This window comes from Ursus arctos, unplaced genomic scaffold (genome assembly GCF_023065955.2).
Source record: "Ursus arctos isolate Adak ecotype North America unplaced genomic scaffold, UrsArc2.0 scaffold_9, whole genome shotgun sequence".
NCBI lineage: Eukaryota > Metazoa > Chordata > Mammalia > Carnivora > Ursidae > Ursus > Ursus arctos.
Window position 1 is genome coordinate 55,549,855 of NW_026623111.1, and position 24,552 is coordinate 55,574,406.

The following is a 24,552-nucleotide window of genomic DNA, read 5'->3' on the forward strand; positions in this document are numbered from 1 at the left end:
TGCAGCTTTCATTTATAAATCAATATACCTTCTAAACCTAGAATCTCTTCAGTTCTACATTTTAGAATGATGGAATAAAGTATAAAAATATATTCTTAATTTCATTTGGAAAGCATGTAGTCCATGAAAAAGCCTGGCTCTCAGTTTTGTGACCAAGAAATTAAAAGAAGAATTTTAAAGTTATAGTATAGTACTTAAAGTTCTGAATCTGAATCTTTTTACTCTAAGAAGACATTTACATTTCTGAAATATATAGTTATAATTTAAGATTCTCAACAGGGAGTAAATTGATAATCACTGGCACATAGTTCAATCAGAACTTTGTAAATAAGAAAATAAAAGTTATAAAGCTCATACTAAGGTTTATCATGGAACATTATGTGCTATATATTGGGTCAAGTTTTAAAGTAATTGCGAATTAAGAAAGGAACCCCCTCCTCCTTTGACCGATGATTGCTGAAAACGTTTCCAAAATGTGTTTTATGGCCTACTTCAATTATAAAGTAATCTTCTTTTCACAATTGAAAAATTAAAAAATAAAGTCTTCAAGTGTCTGCATTCTTAAAAACAACTCACTATAAAATCAGAATAAGTTGAGGCTGATGTTACTTGATATTTTAAATTATTTTCTAAATTAATGTCCAAAATTGCCTTATTTCATCTAGTTCTTTTAAATATATATGCTCTGACTACTAAATTATTTTCCCTAATCTAGTATCTAGAAATACAATAGTATTAAACATAGTATTTCTCACAATTTTCTTATTTCAATTGAAAAAAAATCTTTTCTCCTGCTCTGTAAATATCAGGCTACTAAAAAGTACCAAGACTGATATTTATAGAAATGGATCCCCTCAGGGACTGAAATGGAGCAACAAAGTACAGGCTGGTGAGCCTCTAGATAGGTATGATGGAAGGGGCAATTGGGAGGAAAGTCAACATGACTTACTTATTAAGGACTTTCTAGTCCTCTACTACAATTCTATAACATGTGGGCTACACTTTGCTAAAAGATATTTAACCACTGCCTCACAAAAGATATTAGATATTATTAACAACTAAACTATAGAAAAAGCACTGTATCCTACCATGTATCCTTTGACATAACCCGTCTTCTGATTTAGAATGACATTTTTAAAACACGAAAATATAAATGAGAACTAATAGGAATGTATTCACAACATGAAGGCAAGCAATGCCTGACTGTTCAACTTTAATTAAAACTCCTAACATGTAAATCTTTGCACAAAATAATTAACATTAATAATTAATAGCAGTAACAACAGCTAGCACTGATCAACCGTTTATTATTGTTGAAGGCTACATTCAACTATATATTTCTAAGACATTATGATTGTGCAATGTATTTTAATTCTTTATACACAGATAAACTGAGGCTCAGAAAGGTTAACTATTAATTGAAGGTAACAGAACAACTTGATGTTTCAGAGCTATTACTCGCATCTGTCTAAATGTACAGTGTACTCTCTTCTGATTACACCACAGTGACCCTCTAGGATAGGCACACATTTCATAGTAATGCATCTATTAATTCAGTGCTGTTGCTTCAAATCAGAAATTTCTCAAAAACTCTTCAGACTGAGTTAATTTTAAATTTATTTTAAATTGTACTATTCCATTAGTACTGCATATTAAGGGAAACGTGATATCTGAAAATCAAACTAGGTAACAACTCTCAGGAGGCAAGATATCATGAATCGAGCATCTAGATTGTTAAATTAAGAAGGTTATTTCTATTCCTGACATTTCCTTGGGGGAAATCTCTACTATCTCTAATTCAGATAGTTGGCCTGACAAAAGTAAATATAGACTTTTTGAAATTTGGTTAAAAAAACAGATTCTCAAATTTCCTTTCTTTTCCATAAAGGGAACTTCTATACTCAACTTAAAAAAACATCTCTTTAATAACAAATTACTTTAAGATTTCATTAAAACAAACAAAATTAGAAAAGCTTCACATGCCATAATTTAATTGACTTTAGTGGTCCAGCCTATTTTGAAAAGAAATTTGGCTCATTCTCTCCCCCATATTGGAAAAAGGTTTGCAAAATAGACCTTAAAGTCAAATAGCATTCTTATTTTCAAATGTGTCTATCACATTATCTCTTTGCCATGTCAATATATCTCATTTTAAAAGTTTGAAAATAGTATTAATAACTCATAATTTAGATACTTCTAGAAAGCAAAAATATTTTCAAGTTTTAGCAGAAGCAAGAGAAAAGATAACTTTAATGTGAAACTTAAATAGAAATCATAAATAGCAAACATATTGGGAACACAATAATGCCCTGGAATAAAATAATACCAATAACATTATATTACACTATGGGTTTTAAAAAGGCGCACCATATTTGATGATTTATAAACTTCTTTCACAACCTCCACATTATGCAAGAGCAAATGACTATCACACTCTCTTAACTGACTGGGAGAGCTGTTTTCATCATATCTTAAAATCATAGTTAATGTTTAAGCCTTGTGAAAGATGCCTACCTCTGTATTGGCAGTCGTGGGACATGTTCACGGGAGCCCGTTCTATTGCTGATCTCTTGTAGACAACATGAATCCTTCCATTTTTTTCCTCCATCTGCTTACCTCTTTCCAAAGGTTCAATGAAATACTCATCATCATCACTTTTTATCATTCCAGCCTAGAGAAAGCATAAAATGTGTTAATTAAAAAAAAAAAAAGAAATATCTGTCATCTTTAGCTCACAAGTACTTTTTAGATGGCAAGAATATAATTTGAGAAAACTCATGCTTTTTCTTTCCACTTTTGGCTACAAATTTAATGTGTTTAAGTAATTCATATAAGATAGAAATTCTTAAATGGTAGGAATAAAATAATTCACATAAGGTATAATAAAAACTTTACATAGGGTAAGAATAAGAAAATTACACAATGTATACATTTCCTTAGACTGCAAAGAAGTGCAGTTATATACTCTACTTGGTATTTTATCTCTAAAAGGAATCTTATAGGGGAAATAAACTCAAGAAACATCTCCAATATCCCATAATCATCCATTGTGGAGCAGCTGTCCACACATGGTTAGTATTAGTATTTTTTTTAACTCATTTACATTTTCCTCCATACCACTATGGTATGAGAAGAATGAGCTCCTTTAAATAGCCTCTTTAAGCTTCAGTGGAAACCCTGCATTTCCAATATTTATTAAGTTGAAGAACTAACTCATATTTTTCCTATCTTAATCTAACACTTGATAATTTTATACATATTTTTCCCTCCTCAAGCCTTATCTTTCCCCACTAAAAAAGTTATGGTTGTATTCATTGCCTTCTACCACACTAAAATTTAGTCTTTTTCTAAGCTGTTTCATCTTTTATTTAGAAAATACCACGACTATATTCAGTGCTATAGCTGAATAGAAATGATGATTTTGTCTGAAATTAGCTCTTCATTAGGTATCAAGTTTACATTATAATCATATAGTTACAGCTCATATTCCTACTTTAAAGGCCATACATTAATATGTAATATTAATTTAAATTTCAGTACTTTTTTTTAATTTGAAAATAAATTTGAAGAAATAATGTGTTAGTGTGGGAATTGTAATTATTTTGGAAATACACATCGGATCTAGAAGTAAGTCATATTTTGCTTCTGAGGCCCTTGCTTATTCTATATTTTCAAACATGAGATCACTGGTCTCGTGAAACACAGGCTGGGCCTTGGGGATGCTCATCCGTTCTAGCTGTTGATCTAATGGTTCCACCACTCTCTGCTGAGCAACACAGAAATGAAAGGTAGGTAGGTAGGTACACCTTCCCAAATGGCATTTGTTTGCAGCAAATATGCCTGACTGTAGCTTTTTCTATTGCATTCAAATCTCTTCCCTGGTTTCCATTCTGACTTCTTCCACCTGGCATGCTCTACGCCCTCCTTCCCCTGTGTAAGCTTCATGGGGAGGTCTTAGAATCTAGGGTGTCCCCACATGCATTTCTACACTCCCCCTGATGCTGTGCACAAACAGCCCTTGACTTTATGTGACCATGTCTCGCAGGAAAACATCATCACAGCTCCTTCACCATGCTTAGTCCTTACTCTCTTGAGGAAACTTGTAGCCTTCACTAAAAAGAACACTGAGCTAATGGGCATTGGATATTCATGCTGACCTTCAGGACCTAACTCCCGTATCTGGAATTGTTTTCTCATCTGGTCAATCACTCTTTCTCTACTCTTGTACTGTGAAATGCAGTGTTTTTTACAAAGGGCCTGATTAATCTTTACCCTTCAGAGTTGTTTCTACTGTCAATGGATCTCCTCTACAAATATAATTTCCAACATTTTTCTCATGCTTTCCAGTTGTCATTTTAATCTCTTTAGCATTGGTATCCTATTCTTATATCTCTTTCTACCAGTAATTTTAACATCATTGTTTTTGCCCTTCTCAGACATATATGGTTTAATAACGTTCATAAAACACATCCAAACTAAGCACGAACACAGTACCATGTCCAAGGCTTAAATGTCCAGGCTCATCACTAATGCCATCCATTGGTGGTAGGCAGTGTTAAAATATTAGCTGGCTTTATTTTGAAAACACTGGTCTGTTGATATACATCTAAGTTTATAAATTTAGGTTTATCAGCATGGGTCTTCTGTATTCATCGTTATTCTAGTCTTTTCTTCACACCAAATTCATCCAGTCACCGTGTTCTATAAAGCTTCTTGCTTTCTTATCCCGTCCTTCTATTTCCACCACCACTTCCTTAGTTACAGACCTCATCATTGCTCATCCGGATTACAGAAACTGCCTCCTATCTTGAGACTTCCCATAAATCATAATGTTTCTCCCAGATGAGTGCCTAACTGTAGATGGAAATAGTGGTCAATGAAGCAACTCTGAGCACTGGGCAATAGCTAGTGGGGCCACTTGAAAGTGATGGGAAAGCAGTGAGGATTAACTCACATGCCTTTAAAAAACATTTCTACATACCTCCTATTGCAAACATTCAAATCCCAGGCCCCATGATATTACTTCCCCACTAAGCCAGATTCCATTTCCTGGCTCTCTTTTTGCAGTTGGCTGTGAACCATGTTACTCTATCCTACCCAGGGAAGTAAGTGGTAGTGGTGAATACCAAGAATAGGGCTAGCTCATAAAAACCTCCTATGTGGGCTTCCTTACGCTGTTTCCATTATGACTGGGCAAACACAGGTAACACAAAAATTTAACACAGCTAAACCTCTCCCTTAGAAGGCAATGAAAATTTAAGCCAAGTTGAGGTGATATCAATAGCAAGGCAATGCTGGGTCACATGACCCCCGATAACTCCATGGTCAAAAAAAATCTGAGAGCCCACCCCTTTTATTCATTAATTTAAGCAAAGTTTAATAGTACTTTATCTAAAGCACCATACTAGACACGACAGTAAGTAGAAGTTTCTCAAAGATATGGTCTGTTTGCTCTCTAGTTTTGGGCAATCTAGTCAAATAAACAAAATATATGCCTACAGGTATTCAGTGAGGTATGTTACGGACCGTCCAAAAAGTAAGTGATATCGCCCTTGAGACTCAAATCAAGTGAGATTTTTTTCCCTCACAACCTTACTACACACACAGCAAATTGTCAGTAGGAGCTGTTGATTGTATATACAAAATGACCTAAAATCTATTTCAGCTGAAATCTCTCTAGTCCCCATGGGGACTTCGCTTTGGCCACTGCTATTGTTCACACTGCCTCACATTCTCATATAGCACGGCAGCCAAAATGGCTCTTGCAAGCTATCACATTATTTTAGACAAATGAGAATGTGGTAACAAATGGGCGGGATGTGTAATGGCTCAACACATCCAGTGCTTCGTTCTCGCTCACACAAAAGCTCCAGATAGTTCTAGGTCAGCCGAGAGGGGGTTCTGATCCACACAGTCATGCAGGCATCCACCCTGACACTGGCTCTACCATTTCAAGAGGGGCTCCTAAGTTTGCCCAGTCAGAGGGCAAACAGCATAAGGAAGCTCACACAGGAGGTTTTTATGAGCTAGTCCTAGTCGTGGGGCTATTCAGCACGACTTACCATGTAGCTATTTACCACTACCGTTTACTTCCATGCGTAAGATATAGTCACATGGCTCAAAGCCCACTGCAAAGAGAACCAGGAAATGGAATCTGGCTGTGTGCCTGGGGAGCAAAGACAAGTGGATTTTAATGAACAGATGGCAGTCTCAACTTCAAATAAGATCATGTCGCGCCCTTGCTGAAAACACTTCAGTTGCTTCCCATTGCACTTAAAACCACACTCCTCATCATGGCCGTCAGCGCCTGCATCACCTGGCCCTGCCCATCAGCCTCAGGCGGTGCCGCTCTCACCTGGCTGACCATGTGCCACCCTCGGGGCTTTGCTCAGTTCATTTCTCCTTTGATATTTCCAAGCTCCTTATTGCCTCAGACCTTTGAAAACAGTGTTGGTTCTACTTAGAAGGCTCCTCTCCCAACATACCACACTTTCTTTAGCAGGTTATTTTTCTTTCTCTGTGTCTCAGCTTAAATGTGAATTCCTTAGAAATGACTTCCTTTCCTCTCCCTACATTAGGTTCCCCCGTCTAAACTAGGACCCATCTTAGCCCATCATTCTGACTCAGAGCCGTGTGCTCTTTGCTCTCATGACCTTAACACAAATTTCAGGTTGTTTCACCTAAATGTTAAATGTATCATCCTGCATCTCCCCAAGAGCATCGTCAGCTCCTGAGGCAGACTCTCTTCACTCATCTTGGCCTCCATAAGCCCCAGAACCACTGTTAGCACAAAATGTGTCTTCAACACATTTTTTATGAAAAACTACAGGAACGAATGGTGTAAGTGAGGGGATAACAACTTTTCAGACTTGTAGTGGTCTTCAAAAGTTGGGAGGACTGCCATGCCAGTGGTGCGAGAGAAGGCACTAGAAGTGAGACTTTCAGGCTTGAGCAAGGTTCTAAAGTGGAAAAGCCCAATACATGCTTGAGGGCAGTGAGTAACCCTCTCATTCAGAGTCGAGTCTGTGCAGGGCAGTTCCGGAAAATGAAGCAACGGAGGACTCTTGTCCCTCGAGTCTGAAGTCTAACATACAGAATGAGAACCATCACAACAATCGTGGATCAGCAGATGAGAACAAAGCAGTTTGGGAAGATTGATCTGACCTGCCAGAGGGAAGAAAAGACTAGAAAGCAAGCAACATGATGTTAAATCAAAGCCCAGGAGGTAGAAGTGGCAATGGGAGGAGCAAAGGGCAAAGAGGAGGGAAAAGGAATGAAGAGTAATTACCGGAAAAAATTAATACTTGGTGCCTCTAAAAACCTACATTCCTTCTGCTTTTACAGACTCTTCTTCTCACTCAGATGAATAACCAAAGTTCTTATGAGGCCCGCTGGGCTTCCCCTGCTCTTGGCACCGCCAACCTCTTGGGCCTGTGTCCTTACTCACTGTTGCTGGCTCCACTCCAGCCACGAGGGACTCCTTGCTGATTCCTTTTGGTTTTGCTTTTTTCAACAGGGCCTTGCCTAGATGATAGTCACCCTTTCAGAACATAAGCTTCATCAAGCTTTGGACTTTGTCCCATTCACTGCTGCATCCCAGGGCCCAGAACAGTGCCTGGGCCAAAGGAGGTGTCTACTATTTGATGGAGAAGAAATCAATGTAAGCAATAGGCAAGTGAAAATAAAACACCTTAGAAGGAAGTTAAAAAGGAATGGCAAGAAGGGATGGGAGGAACACCGAGAAGAGTGTCATGGCATCTCAGCAGGACAGAGTTTTATCAAAATAAAAATAACAGCAGCAAAGAAGACACAAAGAATGAGGGTTGTGGGAAGGAAGTCAAACAAAAGTATCTAATTAGAGTGGCAGGGAATGAAGAGATATTACACAGAGTTATGGAAGAGGAGTGGTCAAACCATATATATTTCAGATCCCAGTCAGAGCTATTATGGGTAGATTTTTCTGCTGCTCTTCCCACCACACTATATTGATTTCTCTCACTTAGTAGCTACCAAATATAGGGTGACTATTCAAAAAGTACTCATGTTTTTAGACTAGACTACCCCAAGCATAAAATCATCAGTACTAACAGTTAAGTACTAAAGATTCTTTCAACCACCGAGATACTCATTTAGGGAGTCATGCATTAGCTGACATTGTTGGAAGCTCAAAGACCATGCACTGTCACACCCCAATATAAAATAGCACACTCCTGCTCTCAGATCCCCAGTTTTATTTCACAATAGAATATAATAGAGTGACTTAGAGGAATAAAGCCCAATGTATAAAACGAAAAGTCTCCGACTGTGGCATTCCAAGTACTGGGGTTATGCATCATGCTGCCAGGTATGTACAGCTTTGAAATTGTAACTTCGGAATTTTTAGAAATGTCACACCTAAGAAGACATATGGTCCTAGAAGATTCTGTTAAACAGATGCAATCGATTTTAACCCATTTTCAATGTTACTTAAATGATGTATGATATTAAGGTAATATTTTGTGAATTTCCCTTTGTGACACAAAGCCCTCTACATTTACCATTCTCTAATCCCATGTAACAATTCAGGAAATATTTATTGTATTTCTCAAACTATTTCTCCAAATTTAACACAGATGAAGTTTTAAAATATTTATAATGTTTAGGACAGCATTAAGCACATTATATTAAACACATTTTATTGTTTTAATTAAGTCTTCACACGGGCCCTTTGACAGCATTTTGGAGGGGATATTTATAAAACAATGATCTATGCTAAAAATCCAGCTGCATAATTCCCCTCTCATCTGGTCAACTCTTCCAGCTACATCACTCAGCAAACACTGCCAAGAATCCAGAATTAAGCCAAATAGCCTCTGAGGATGGAAACAGCTATCACAAAGGCCACACTCCTTACTCACTAGGAGGGGTCCTCACAGCTTTATTTGACACCCAATTCTAATAAACCAGGTTAGATGGTTTCCTAATTCTCATCAGAGTATAAATGGCAAACAAGAGTAAGGGCTGTGGGATACAGGGACTTTCAGATGAGATAATGTCTATGAATGACCTTTGTAAACTATAAAGCCCAACAAAAAAGGTAAATCTCAAGTCTCTATATGTCCATAACAATAAACATCAGTCACTAAGAAAAGACTAAATTGCGTTAACTTGGTTTAAGACAAAAATCGGTATAAAAGATATTTTAAAGAGTTCCAACAAGAATTACTAAGGTTTCTTAAAAACTCTGTGCCAGATAATCTAAAAAAAGTATGCTATGGAAACATTCCATTTTTAATTGTGACACCTAAATACTGTTTTACTGCAGTGATTCTTGAATCTATTAAGGAAAGAGAGTAGAACTAGGTAGATTTTTGCGGATGCCAGGAAACATGTGCCAAATAATATAATACATTATTGAAGCCGAAGTCGACTAGATATTCATTATTTTGTGCTAAATTGGTTACCATATTATACTAGGCCATAGCATAGAAAAGCAATAATACATTTCATATGCCTATTTTTGGGGTTTTTTTTTTTTTTGCTTTTTTAAATGTCTATTAAGTTTTAAACTAGTTTAATTAAACTTAGTTTAGTTTTTGTTTTTTGTTTTTTTTAAAGATTTTATTTATTTATTCGACAGAGATAGAGACAGCCAGCGAGAGAGGGAACACAAGCAGGGGGAGTGGGAGAGGAAGAAGCAGGCTCATAGCGGAGGAGCCTGATGTGGGGCTCGATCCCATAACGCCGGGATCACGCCCTGAGCCGAAGGCAGACGCTTAACCGCTGTACCACCCAGGCGCCCCTAAACTTAGTTTTTTTTTTAATGTCTAGAAGAGGCACTGAGAAAATTTTATATTAATGTCATGTATGTATGTGAGAGAGAATAATTGTAAATATAATATTCAAGAAAGACTATCATTATATCTTAGTGGTACAATAGCTCCATCTTAATTCACTAAGTTTCTCTGAAAACACATTTTGAAACTTGACACTTTACTATGCTGCTTCCTCTAACATTTATTCTATCAGTGTACCCACAGACACATTGCATGGTCCCATTTTATCATCAGAATGGACAGATGTTATTATGATTTCCAAATCTTTTGTGAGTTATAAGGAGTATTTCAATGATATCCCCAAAATTTCTACAGAGGAGACATTGAGGAAGACAAAATAGTTGATAAAGGCAAGAAAATAGTGAGTAGAACTGATTCAAAGCTGGGGCGCCTGGGTGGCTCCGTGGTTAAGCATCTGCCTTCAGCTCAGGGCGTGATCTCAGCGTTCTGGGATCGAAACCCACATCAGGTTCCTCCGCTGGAAGCCTGCTTCTTCCTCTTCCACTCCCCCTGCTTGTGTTCCCTCTCTCGCTGGCTGTCTCTCTCTCTGTCAAATAAATAAATAAAATCTTAAAAAAAAAAAAGAACTGATTCAAAGCTGCATTTGGTAAGCAAAGACAGCATTTCTTTTTTACATTAAAGAAACTTAATTATTTGGGATGTATTTGGAGAGAGTTTATGAAAATGAAGAAGTAGCTAAAATATTACCCAAGTGATGCCACTGATTTCCATAAAGCTTTCCCTTACTCCAAAATTCCAGCATTTTATCTTTATGTCTATGGTATTTACCATTGTCAGTCTTTTATTTTAATTATTTATGTTAACTGTACAAGTCTCTGGAGATTAAGAGATGTTGAGTAAGGTGTCAGCTGAACTGAAATATAAATCTGATTAAATTCCAGATTTATGTTTGGGTTCGGCTGGCATTTCATTCAACAATGATCCTCCTGGATGACTTCTGAATCTCAACAGCATCTAACATAATCCCTTGCACACTGATAACACTAAATGTATATTTGCAGACTCTGCTCTATGAAGGGGGTGAATAGGCTCTCCTATTCAGGCAGGTATTATGATTAGAGGCCTAAATTAAAAAAGAGGAGAGAAAGAGAGATTGCAACCATCTTGATTCAATTAATTAATACTGATTCAATTAATTGCTAAAGCAAATGGACCTAACCTTAACCAGCAACACTTGACATAATCACTTCAGTTCTAATCTCCAACCCTCAGTTGCCTGATTATTAAAATCTAGGTTGTAAGATCGGTAGGAGAAGAAAGGGATAAAGAAAGGGGGGTAATCAGAAGGGGGAATGAAGCATGAGAGACTATGGACTCTGAGAAACAAACTGAGGGCTGCAGAGGCGAGGGGGGTGGGGGAATGGGATAGGCTGGTGATGGGTAGTAAGGAGGGCACGTATTACATGGTGCACTGGGTGTTATACGCAACTAACGAATCATCGAACTTTACATCAGAAACCAGGGATGTACTGTATGGTGACTAACATAATATAATAAAAAAATATTATTATAATAAAAAAAAAAGAACAGAGTAAAATCTAGGTTGTAAGAAATAAAATTCTAGGAAGATTTCCTAAAGACTAAAGGATTTTCTACACATTCAGTTTAATTCCTCTTATTTACTCTAATCTCCACTACCAGCCCCTGCCTCAGTTAAGCCAGGCTATGGTTATTTGGGCCCCTAAATAAAACTGTTTTCATTTAACTACGCAAAGTGTTAAAGCATCAACCTATTATGGAGATTATACAAAAAAAGCCCTAAGAGGCCCATTATTGTAATAACAGCATGTTTGTTGTTGAGGACCTCTCTCAATAACATACATTGTTTGCTATGTGAGAATCCAGGAAGAAAAATCTCTCAGATTTTAGTAATAGGAACAATTTTGCTTCTTCTGAAAAAACTGATTTATTTCTATTTCATAAGCATTGTAATTATGTAACTAACAGTATCTGTAAGAAAATTCAAAGTCAAATTTCTCCTCTAACTTTAAGACAATCTTGCGCCATGAATCCTTGGATACCAACCTTTTTTGGACATCCATTTCCCTTCTCTTATTTTCCCTTCTTGCTGACTTACTCTATTTTCAATACCTTATTGTGTGAATACATATAAACTGCCACATATCTTTTCATATTGAAGGAGGTAGGTACTTATTGAATAAAACTACATGCCTTATATACTCAAGCTAAAACTAAGACAACATTATGGTTTAATCTGAAACAAGAAAGCATAGTGTTCTGGAAATATATAAATTATAGGATTAAATATATTAACAATGGTTATTCAATATCTCACAAATATGCTGGTATGATGTACTTCAACAATCATGATAAATTGATGCTAAATATTCATAAATGTAAAATATCCAAAAATGTTAAGTCACAGAATTTTCTTCGTGGAAGAACACTGAAAAACCCAAATTATGCAACACTCTTCAGTATCCTTCACGGTTTGAAAGGCCGTGTAGTGATTGAACAACTTAAAAAGAAAGCAGGTGTACTGTGGCTCATCCATCACTACTGTGCTACTGTGCTTGTACAATTATAGAGGGAAAGATGGGGTACAAAAGGGAAGAGGGAGAAGAATGTGAAGGGGACTGAATTTCAAGATGGACAGGAGGAAAATTTCCCCTGATCCTCATTTTCAGAAAGTCTTAAAAATCTCTAGTAAAATGATTTTCATAAGTGTTTGACATTTCTGGACTTGATCAAATTTATCATGATCGTTGAGGTACCTCATACCAGCAAATTTATGAAATATTAAATAACACTAACCATTGTTAATATATTTAATCCTACAATCTATACATTTCTAGAAGACTATACTTTCTGACTAAATGCTCAGGATTTCCTTTATGATCTTACCATGAACCCATTAACGTACCTAACTACTAGGCTTAAAGATAAGATGAACCTACCCATCTTAGCATAAAAAGGAAACTAGCTTGGCTGAAAGATTTGGGTTCTGGACTTAGCTTTGCTATTAACTCGTGTGACTTTCAAAAAGTCACTTAAACTCTTTGGACCTCAGTCTCATGATCTGAAGAATTGCAAGAGTTTTAAGTAATCTCTAAAGTGATCTCCAATTAAATGATCTTCCAATTTTAGATCTCCCAGGAAAGATAGGAATTTGAAAGGCTGTTCCCTGCCAACATCCAAGACCCGTTTATTCCTATGATAAATAACTTGAAATATGACTATAAGACTAATGTAAAGTAGGTCGCAAACTTTACTGTGCCAAAGAAATTGGGTCCCAACCTCAGAGACTTTCCATGTTCCAACCCAGAGAGTCTGATTCAAAAGGACTGGGATGGAGATCAGAAATCTGCAATTTTAACAAGCACTTCAGATCCTGCAAATGGTAGTAGTCTGGAAATTATAGTTTGAGAAAAACTGCTTAACAAATAATGTGCCAATCAAAATGAATTTCTGGATATTTATTCCCTTACTCTAAAACAAACTGTAAGAAGATGGCTATTTAAAGGGAACTTGAGTAAATGGAATCTATGAATTGAACTCTGTATAATTAAAATACATAACAGTCATCTACTGAAGATAAAATAAAATATGTATACATTTCTTGGGTTTTTAAGAGTTTGTAGAAAGAGTCAGGGTGTCTTTAACAGTAATAAGAAACAAACAAAAAAAGATATAAGAGACAAATTAAAAATCATATTCTTTCATTTAGTAGAAAATAAATATCTACTAACAGTAGTCATAGGAGAGAAAAACCTTTATAAATTCAACAATTAAAAAATAGTTCAAGGGGAATGTAAAATCCAAAAGAACCTAACTTTTTGATCTTAGAAATTATTCAAAATAGCATTATAATCCATACTAAAATACATAATCATTCCAAACCTTCTTGAGTCACAGATATTAATTATTAAACCTAGGATTGTGCATATTACATTTGAGGACACAAACTGAAGAGATATTTACTGTTCCTGAAAAGAATGTAGGTCACAATTAACATTGATAGTGTTAAAATGTAGTAATGACAGGTATAATTTAAAGTATAGAAATTTTCCTTGTAAACAGGAGTTCAATCCAGATCAGTTCAACTATTCCTTTAGCACTTGCTCTTTTTCTGCCATTGGGTGGATACTGGCAAGCCCATATCACGGTCAATGATTCCTAGGGCAGTGTTTCTCAAACTCTAAAGTGTAAATGAATCACCCGGAGATCTTGTCAATGCAGAGTCTGATTCAGTGCTCTCAATATTTCTAATAAACTCCCAGGTGATGTTCATGCTTCTGGTCCCTGTACGACACTGAGTAACAAGGTCATGGGACATTTCAACCTCATTGAGTTAAACAGAAGAAATCCCATGTATTAGATATAGGTCAACGTGGCAGATTTTATTTGCCAAAGATGGCCTACCACACAATCTTCCATCCCATGTTGATTTTGTCAGTATGACCTTGACACTTCCTGTCAAGAGGTAGAATTTAACTGCTCTCCCTTGAATCCAGGCCAAATTTTATGACTCACTTTTATATTTATCAAAATAATGTGACAGAAGTGTCATTCCGTGATTTCTAAGCCTAGCCAGGGAGAAGCCTTGCAACCTCTGCCTCAGTCCTAAGGAACACCCTCTCTCCACATGCCCCCTCTCAGATCCAGCTGCCACACTGAGAAGCCCAACCCATACGAAGAGGCCATGCGCAGGCACTCTGGAAACAGTCGAAGCCTTCGAATCACTCAGCCCAGCCACCAGACATGCAAATGAAGAGCCCAGCTCCATAGAGTCTCAACACTCAGCCATTCAACACCCCTGTGTTTTGAACATTTCCAGATGAGGACCCAGACATTCTGGAGCAAAGACAAATCATCTGCACTTGTCCTCTCTGAATTCCTGACACACAAAATCCATGAACATAATAAAGTAGCTGTTATTTGACACCCTAAATTTGGGTGGTTTGGTACCCAACAATGGAAAGCTGAAAGAATGGAGTTAGAATTAAGATAGAAGAAGAACACCTACTGAATAAAAGCAAATACTTGATCCTTACACAGTATTTTGAAGCGTTTAAGACAAGGTTGTATAGTGAAGACAGGGAAGGTCTGAGGATAGAGACAAAGCTTCCAAAACTGTTACAAGAACCCAAGGGAAAAGTCTGGCTGGAATAGAAGGTAAGTCCTGAGAAGAGGCAAGAGATTATAACAGAAACTGTGTGGGTACAATAGCAAAGGAAACTGGAAGGCATCAGCAACAAATAAATAGCAACCAACTAGAAACCCGAGAACATATATAGGAATTTAAAAATGGAACATGGACTGTTAAGACTTTAGGGTGGTTTCTGGTAACATCAATGAAAACTCTTTCATCAGACTAACTAGAATACCCATAAAGCAAAACAAAAATCAAACTAAAACAAACAAAGGAAAAGTTATAAGGAGAGAAACAGAAGTGATGCAAATAGACAGAACACCCAGTGGGCTTAAATAAGAATAGAAAGAGAGAACTATGGTGCAATGCTACAATGACTCATGGAATCCTGTGATACTTCCTCTGAACAAAAATTTTTGAGTCCCTACTGTGGGTTATTCATTGTTCCAGGAACTGGGGATACAGTGAGGAATATGACAAAGTCACCACCCCGCAAAGCTTAAAATACTAGTGAAAATAATAGACAAGTAAGTAAGTGATGTATTTTGATGTAGTGGAAAAGTATTATGAAGAAAATAAAGCAAGATAAAGGAATAGAGATATCCAAGGGGAGAGCAATGGGAAAGATCTAGAAGATGTGCATATGCTGAATACAAACAAAAAAGAGTCTCTGAAGAGCAAGTAGTAATGAGAGAAAAAGCCAAGAGTCATTATGGGTAAAGTAACCAACAGATGAGAAGAAAGCCCAGGATAGCTTCCTAATCAACCACAATCCACTCAGTGTTGGGTTGGAAAGTTGGGAGTCGTTCTTGATCCTTCTGTAGCAGAGGCTGCTGGTACTCACCAGTACTTGTGTCTTCCTCATCTTTCTAGACATACAGGAGAACTATATTTCCCAGTCTTCTCTGCAATTAGGTATGTCCAAACACCAGCCAATGCAATGTGGGTGAAAATGACATATGCCACTTCTTAGCCTGGCCTGTAATAACCTGCCCCTCCCCCGCCCCAGTATCCTCCATATCACAGGATGGAAGAAGAGAAAGGTTAGGTATTTGTCTCGATTTTCCTTTGCTGTCACACCACAGATCTGACAGTGGTATGCCTCAGGTATCCTTTACCATGGACCCAATTTTAATACCATGTCCCTACCTTATCCCTTGTGGCCTTGGGACAATAACAACATCCACCTCTTGATAGGCTCTGGGTGCCTCATCATCCCACGTTGGTTCCCTTATCCCTGCCCCCATCTCTTTAAAGAGTCCCTTCATGAAACTCTTCTCAGTTAAACCTCTTATAGAATGGCACTGCTCCCTACCAGGACCCTGACAGATATTCTACTCTACTTCCTTGAAAATTTAAATAAAGAATATTACACTTAGGTATTAAAGAGAATTAGTAAAAATGATAGAACTTTAAACTGAGGAGTGATCTTGGAAATCACCTTGAGTCCTTCCACTTTATTTCATACCAATGGGACCAACAATCAATAATGGAATTTCCCTTTTACATTGTCTAGTCGTTCTACTTAGCTTACACCAAAAGAACATAAATGCCCAGCTTTTCATATTTTTCAGCACAGTTATTTAGGATATTTATAATATTTTCAGGAAAAAAAATAAGATCCAATTCTTAAAATTAACACTCAGAAACTAGCTCTCCTTTGGAACAGCAGCCACCTCAGCTGGAACGAAAGAACGTACATTTCTCAGTTCTCATTCTTTCAATGAAACCCGACTCTGTTTATAGAGCTGCCAAATGGCTGAAACAGCCCAAAACAGTTTACAGTATTGAAATATACTGACTTTTTTCCCTGATGATCTTCTTATGATGGAAAAAACAAGCTTTAACCACAGCTGACCCTGATCATTAATGTCAGTTCCTGATCAAAAGCCACACCCTGCCTGCAAGTCACATTAAAATGCTAAAGCATCTCTCCAGCTAGTTTAGTGGGAGGCTATGTCCACTATCAAGCTCTGCGGATAAAGACTTTCCCCAGTTCCCTCCTTCCCTTTCTAAATTTACACTTGCTCTGCAGCTCTCACCTCACATCTTGAGTTTCTTCTGGTATTCTTGCCCGGAGAAGCGGCATTAGCTAATACGTACCATCTCAGGAAAAGGCAAAGGCTTATCTGTCAAAGAAGCTACAACTTGCTTCAAACTAGGCCTTGACCCTGACACATTCAGTAGGAGGCTAACGCATCTGTTTTTTTGAATAGCCACACTTGTTCATCTAACGTCTGTCAGGCACACAGTGCAGTGATTCACACAATTTTATTTAATCCTCCTGAATCTTTCTTTGCACACCTGTGCTATATGAAAAGTGTGACATCACACAAACATGGTATCATTCTATAACAACATTTACTCAAGTTATGTGCTGGCATTAAAATATGTCTCTCAATGTCACAAACTTTGCTAAGTAGTATGCTTACGCATCAATGATTTTCCAAGCATTTATAGTTTTTATTTCTTACAAAATCTCTAAAGAATAAAAGCTGCACTTTCCATTATGTATGCCGGCTGATTCATGCTTTTTATTCTTTTTAAATTGTAAATGTAAATCACAGAGATATGAGTAGGGATTAGAAAAAAAAAATGTTTTCAACAGCAAAGCATGGTTTTTATAGAATGGCTGGCCTCTCTTGCTCCCTATTACTATTCCGCACATCAATCAACTAGACTAATAAGGAAGGTGAAATCCTAGTGAAAGCGTAACTGGTCGTAGCTGGTCATTCATACTAACTATCAAATACAGACGACAAGCCCCTGCTTTCAAACCCGTGCACATCCTGTTCTTTAAATGGCCGCTTAAGGAAAGAGTAAAGAGACCGGTGCTGGTCTGCATCCTGAGATTCATATGCTACAGACAAATGGAGCCTCATTTCCACTTAACATGTATGGAGTACCCCAAGAGAAGTCAGTTATGTACCTAAGTGATTGAGGTCCATATATATGGTACTATAACAGTTATAACAGCATCAATTTAAACTTCTATAGCCCATTCCACATTTATTTGTTCTCTCAATCTTTAAAACCTTCTTGTGCTATTTAAATACTAGTACTGAAGTTAAATGACATACCCAAGGTCATGTAGTAAGTGGTACAGCTAGGACTTTAACCCATATCTTTCAACTCCTAACCTGATGTTCTTTCTACTCTTTGCAAATATTGAACCACCCTTGCAGCCTAAGAATAAATCCCACCTGATGGTAATGAATAATTCTTTTAATATACTGTTGGATTCGATTTGCTAGTATCTTGCTGAGAATTTTTGCATCCATGTTTATCAGGGATATTGGCCTGTGATTCTCCCTTTTAGTGGGGTTTTTGTCTGGTTTTGGAATCAAGGTAACACTGGCCTCATAGAATGAGTTTGGAAGTTTTCCTTCCATTTCTATTTTTTGGAACAGTTTGAGAAGAATAGGTATTAACTCTTCTTTAAGTGTCTAGTAGAATTCCCCCGGGAAGCCAGATGGCCCTGGACTTTTATTTGTTGGGAGATTTTTGATTACCGATTCAATTTCTTTGCTGGTATTGGGTCTATTCAAATTTTCTATTTCTTCCTGTTTCAGTTTTGGTAGTTTATATGTTTCTAGGAATTTATCCATTTATTCCAGATTGCCCAATTTGTTGGCATACAGTTTTTCATAATATTCTCTTTTAATTGTTTGTATTTTTGTGTTGTTGGTTGCAATGTCTCCTCTTTCATTCGTGATTTAAAAGAAGATCTTAAACCCATAAGAAATGCAAATCCTGGAGCTCCACCGCAGACCAACTAAAGCACACGCTCTGAGGTCGGGTCCTATGGTAGGCAGAATACTAACTAAGATGGCCCCCATTAATTTCTTTATGATTGACAAAGATTTAAAAGAAAAATAATCCTCAGTTCTTCAAAGTTATGGAGAAACAAACATTCTTAAACATTAGTATTGGAATCACAAATTATTACAGCCTTTCAGGAGGATAGTTTGACAGTGTGGATTCTTAAAAATGCACATATCCTTTGACTCGGCGTTTCCACTTGTAGGAATTTAAATTTACATGTGCCAAGTGGAACAATAAATAAGGATTAAATATTGCAATTACAGCACAACCACATTACAATTTTTTCATGCATTTGTACTGCCATGGAATGATGCTGAACTCTAATGTTTAGCAAATAGCAAAATGCCACAGACAGTTTGCTCTACTTCATTTTAGTTTTAAAAATCATGTGTATAATTGCATATAAATATCTGTTAAGAGACATACAGTCTACTCTCATTAATCATGGTCATTTCATTTTATAAAGAACAAATCAACACTGAACTAGCCAATGCTAAACCATTGCTCATAGGGGAAATATAGGGTTCAATTCCTGAAAGCCTCTGGTCCCAACATTTTCATCAAGCAATCAACATATAACTCTGCTTTTGATGTGTTTCTATTTAAAGACAACTTATTTAAATACATTGCTGATTCATTAACATGGAGCTCAAGGCCAACAGCATTATAATTCATGCCTGAACAAAGCTTCCCTAATGTATTTTCTCCATAAGGAACACCATTGCCTCCTTGCGTTCAAGAATATTAGCCAGCACTTAGCACTTCACTTGGGGACCATTTCAAACAGTGAAATCACCAATAAACACACACACACACACACACACACACACACACACACACACACAAAACTGCAAAAAATGTGGCACTAAGTAAACCACAGGAAGGATACTTGTTACAGGAGAGCTGAAACAAGAAGGCAGAGAGTTACCTTGTTTGACCTCAACTAGGAACATGCACGTTTGGGCAACTCAACATTTCTGCTGCTCTGTGCATGTCTGTGAATGATGGCAAAAACACCCAAGTGTTGACTCTGGTACTACAAATAAATATCACCAAGTAAGCGATTTTGCAAATATGCAAGCCGTGAATAATGAGGATTGACTATGTATCAACATGTCAACTGAAGTCACATTTATATACTGTATTGCCTGAACTTCTCAACAATGAACATGTGTAAAAAAAAGAAAAAGAAGCTTCTTTCCATTTTGAAAGAGTAAAGAGAAATACAGTTCACAGTTTGGATTAGCAAACTCTACCTTCTGCTTAAACTGTGGATAGTTATATTAACTCTATTAAAAGAATATGTTAACTTCTAAAACTTCTAATTGGCTCTCAGTTCCTTCAAGAGAATACATGGCACTTAGGAGGTGCTCCATAAATGTTCCATGAATCGATATATTTCTTCAAATGTCAGTTTGTCCATGCTGCTCACATTATAAAATATTCTTCGATAAGGTAACAATTAAAAGTAGAGCTAAAAGTTGTGACATGGGCATTTTGCAAAACTTCTTCACATAGAAATCACCACTTATCCCTAAATCTCATCAGGGAAGTCATTTTTGGGAAAGAAAATTAGTCTCTTTAATAGGAATCATCATGGAAGCACCACACCATGAGAACCATCTGACATCAAAGACTTGTCAACCAACTTCCTAAAATATTCTCGGGGTAACTGGATATTTATGAAAATCAAAAACAACAACAACAACAAAAACAAACAAACCTCTGTACCAATTTATGGAAACAAGGATGATCAGACTGCTGGTCTTTCGCCCATGGATCTGTATGCCCATGGATTTTATGGCCATCACCTGAACCCAATTTCTACCACTATTGATCATTCTCAATTAAGTGTATAGGTTGAAAAATTGATACAGAATACATTCTGCAAGGTTGCGTGGTCAACAATATTCATCAGTTCCAAAGCTCTCAGCCAGGTCTCAATATCGGTCCACTATGAACCAGTCCTCCAGAGGGTCACGACCACAGAAGCAATACTAGGATGAGCTCTCCTAGAGCCACATGGCTTTATTTCTAACAATAGTCAGTACTAACAATACTAACAATAACTCAAACCCATAAAGTGAAGAAAACAAGAATTCCTTCTGGTCTCACCCTGCTAGGTAAAGTCCTGTGGTATATTTATCATAGTCATTAATATTAACAATAGGTAACACACTAATAGCAGTTAATGGCAAAATACAGTCAGTTTGGAGAAAACAATTAAAGGTACCCTTAACTATTTATATGATTCTTTCCATTAAATAGGATGGGTGTTAAGTGTGTTGTTAACCCTTTCATCTTTTTGAGTTCCCACAAATGTTTTGGTTTTTTGTTCCTTTTGAGTTTTAGCTATTGTGATTTAGAGTGAGGCTCAGCCAGAGTAAATGGACTTTACATGTGAAAGTTAGGGCACAGGGGAGCAGCGTGGCTGCACACAGAGGTAACGGGTAAGACACGGATTCATAGTCCCATTAACATAGTCCCCTGCTGAGAGGCTCAATGTATGATTTTGTTCCTTCTTTCATGTAGAAATATTCTAAAGCAGTGTTTCTCAAACTTTTTGGTCTTAGGACACTTTTACACTCTTTAAAATTATTGAGGAAAACCAAAGAGCCTATCTTTGTATAGCTTATGTTTCTTGGTATTTATTCTATTAAAAATTTAAGCAAAAATTTATAAAATATTTTAATTCCCTTAAAAATAAAATAATGAGTCCATTACATGGCAAAATAAATAATATATTTTATGAAAAAAAGCCACGATTTTCAAAACAAGGAAAATTTAGTGCAAAGAAGCACTGTTTTATATTTTTGCCAATCTTTTTATGTCTGACTTAATAGAATACAGCTGGGTTCTCCCACCTGCTTCTGAATTCAATCTACTGTAATACCTACCACACCTCTTGCGGCCTCTGGAAACTCAACTGTATACTTGAATGAGAATGACAATGAAAGAAACAAATGATGTTTTAGTATTATTATGGAAATAATCTTGAACTCACAGAATCCCTGAAAGGGTCTCAAGGACAGAGTGACCAACCCGTCAGGTTTGGTGGGCTTATCCTAGTTTTATTTTTTCAGTTTTTATTTAAATTCCAGTTAGTTAACATACAGTGCAATATTAGTTTCAGGTGTACAATATACTGATTCAACACTTCCATACAACACCTGGTGCTCAATGCAACAAGTACCCTCCTTAATCCCCATCACCTATTTCACCCGTCCCCCCACTGACCTCCCCTCTGGTGACCATCAGTTTGTTCTCTGGAATTCAGAGTCTGTTTCTTGGTTTGCCTCTCTCTCTCTCTTTTTTTCCCCTTTGCTCACTTGTTTTGTTTCTTAAATTCCACATATGAGTGAACTCATAAGGTATTTGTCTTTCTCTGACTCACTTATTTCGCTTAGCATGATACTCTCTAGCTAGTTTTAGCACGAAAATCCCATGTCCTGGCGAAAACCCTTAGTCTGAGGCAAACCAGGAAGAGTGGTCACCCTCTCTGTACCTCACCCTAAGAATAGCAGCGCTAAAACAAAATTTAAAAGATCAACTTGCTTAAGATCACAACATCCACTGACTACCGCTATGTCTTCAAAAGCACAAGGCTACCTAACTCCTGGGTATGTATGTATTCATTGGGAGTTTTATAAAGTACATATTAATAATGTACTAATTTGAAATCAGTGGAATCTTCTAAGTAACAAATACCTAAGCATATACAAAATAGAGGCTTGATATAGTTTATTAAAAAAAGTTAAAATTAAGCTATTTTTAATTTTTCTGTGGTTTGGGACCTTGGGAATGAACCAATAGAATTTAATAAATGGTAATTAAAATATATTTATTTTTTGAACGAAAAGTAGTCTGCACCATTTTATTAAGTATTTATTCACAAAATGCAATCATTCAGAATTCTTGCTATCACAGTAACTAATTACCTTGGACAACAACTAAAAATATTTAGCTTCCTGAGCATTAGCTCATTTTTATTTATTTTTTTTAGAATTAGTTCATTTTTTAAAATGCCTTACTGAATAAAGTATATTAACTTTGCTTTATGACATTCAAGTGCCAAGCCACATGTTTTCCCTCCATCACCTTTAGTTCCTCTTAAATGAAATTGTGTATGAGTAAGTCTTCAGTCAAATAATGCATCATCTGTTTCCATCATTTTTTCCTTTTTTTAGATGGATTTCTTAAATGTTATGTATATAACAACTAACAGTACTAGTATGATCTTTTAATAATTCCTAAGATCCTTTTTTAAAAAACATGAATGACAAAATCATACTATTTAGATTAAAATGTTATAAGAAATCACCATCGTAACCAGTGATTTTCCTTCATGTGAGATATTTTACATTATTGAATTGGCAACGGACATTCATTTCAAGCTCAAGACATTTTTCTTGCCATCTTTCTCACAAAATTAAATGTGTACCTACAGTTGCTATGTTACTGGTATAAGCCTTACCTTGGCATAGTAATTTTGTTTAAATAAATCATTTTCTGAAAAGGTGTTTGCTGAAACTTTAAAATGTATTTCCAAAAGCAATAATCCCCTAAAAGAAAAAATGTGTCTCCCTTCTCCGATTTTATTTTTTTGAGGTATTTTTTTACTCTTCCATTGTCTGTAAGCTCATTAAGAAGGATATTTATGATTTTTTTTTACAAAGGAATATGTCTTATGTCAGTGCAAAATTTCAGAAGATATGCAGAACATGATTTAATAGCTTTTCTATTTCAAATTTTAAAAAGCAAACTTTTACAGTGAAATACCACTAATATTTCAAACCCCACAATTTTGATAAAGGTCACTTGTAATTACTTAAGATAATAATTATATGATCCAAGTAATGTAAAAAAGCATCAAATAGGCAAAGATAAGGTAAGCATCACAGTATTTTTCAAACACATTTCAAAAGGGACAAAGGTCTGAATCCCATTTGATAATCATGCATCAAAATCTGGTAAAATAGTAGAATCTAAAAGTTATGTTTATTGTAGATCAACTGCTCTATAGCAGAAATGACACTCACACACTAATGTCCCTGCCAGGAGTTTCTCCAAAGTTTAGCTTACTCTCCAACAATTTCTCAAAGGGAAAAAAAATTACTTTCCTACTTAAAAACTTCCATGGATATCCATTCCCTGGAAGATGAAGTCTAAACTTCTTAGCGTAAGTACATAGTGCTCATTCAGCCCCCCCAAAACACCTCATCTGTTGCCAATTCATTCCTTCAACAAGTAGGTCTGGATGCCTTTCGGCACCTGGCGCACAGTGGTGCTCAACCACACCTTCCGTATCAGCAACAGCAACTCCTTACAAGCCCACATTCCCATGTGCCTTTGGACACACTTCCTTTTTCCTGTGAAGATATAGCACAGTGCAGGTGAGAAGTTGATACAAGAGGAACAAATCAGGAAAATTAAAAAGTGTCACTGTGTCAGTTTTGCCCATTCATAAATAAAACCTAAATAATTTTATTAAGTCCCATGGAGGGGAAAAGACGTCTATTCAATTTGGATTTCTACTCTGTTTTACTAGGAGAATTCTGATGAGAAAATTATCACTATTTTTGTCTGCGTCATTTTTTAATTGACATACAGTAAAAACGGAGATCTTATGTATTCAGTCCAAGTCTCCAAAACAGCAAACACCGGTGTAACCAACACTGAAAACAAAATATAGGACCCAGCTCCAGGAATCAAAAGGTTTGGTCATGCTCCTTTCCAGTCAATTTCTCTCTCCAATCCCTGCACAATTACTTTTTTATT

General features: G+C 36.5%; 1 protein-coding gene across 1 annotated transcript in view; it reads right to left on the reverse strand.

The window, feature by feature from the left end:
* ADAMTS3 (ADAM metallopeptidase with thrombospondin type 1 motif 3) overlaps window positions 1-24,552 on the reverse strand; it is a 256,015-nt gene that overhangs the window by 139,960 nt on the left and 91,503 nt on the right. Inside the window, exon 4 of the mRNA XM_026509996.4 lies at window positions 2,515-2,671. Within this exon, the coding sequence (XP_026365781.3) occupies window positions 2,515-2,671 (157 nt within the window). The remainder of the gene's footprint in view (window positions 1-2,514; window positions 2,672-24,552) is intronic.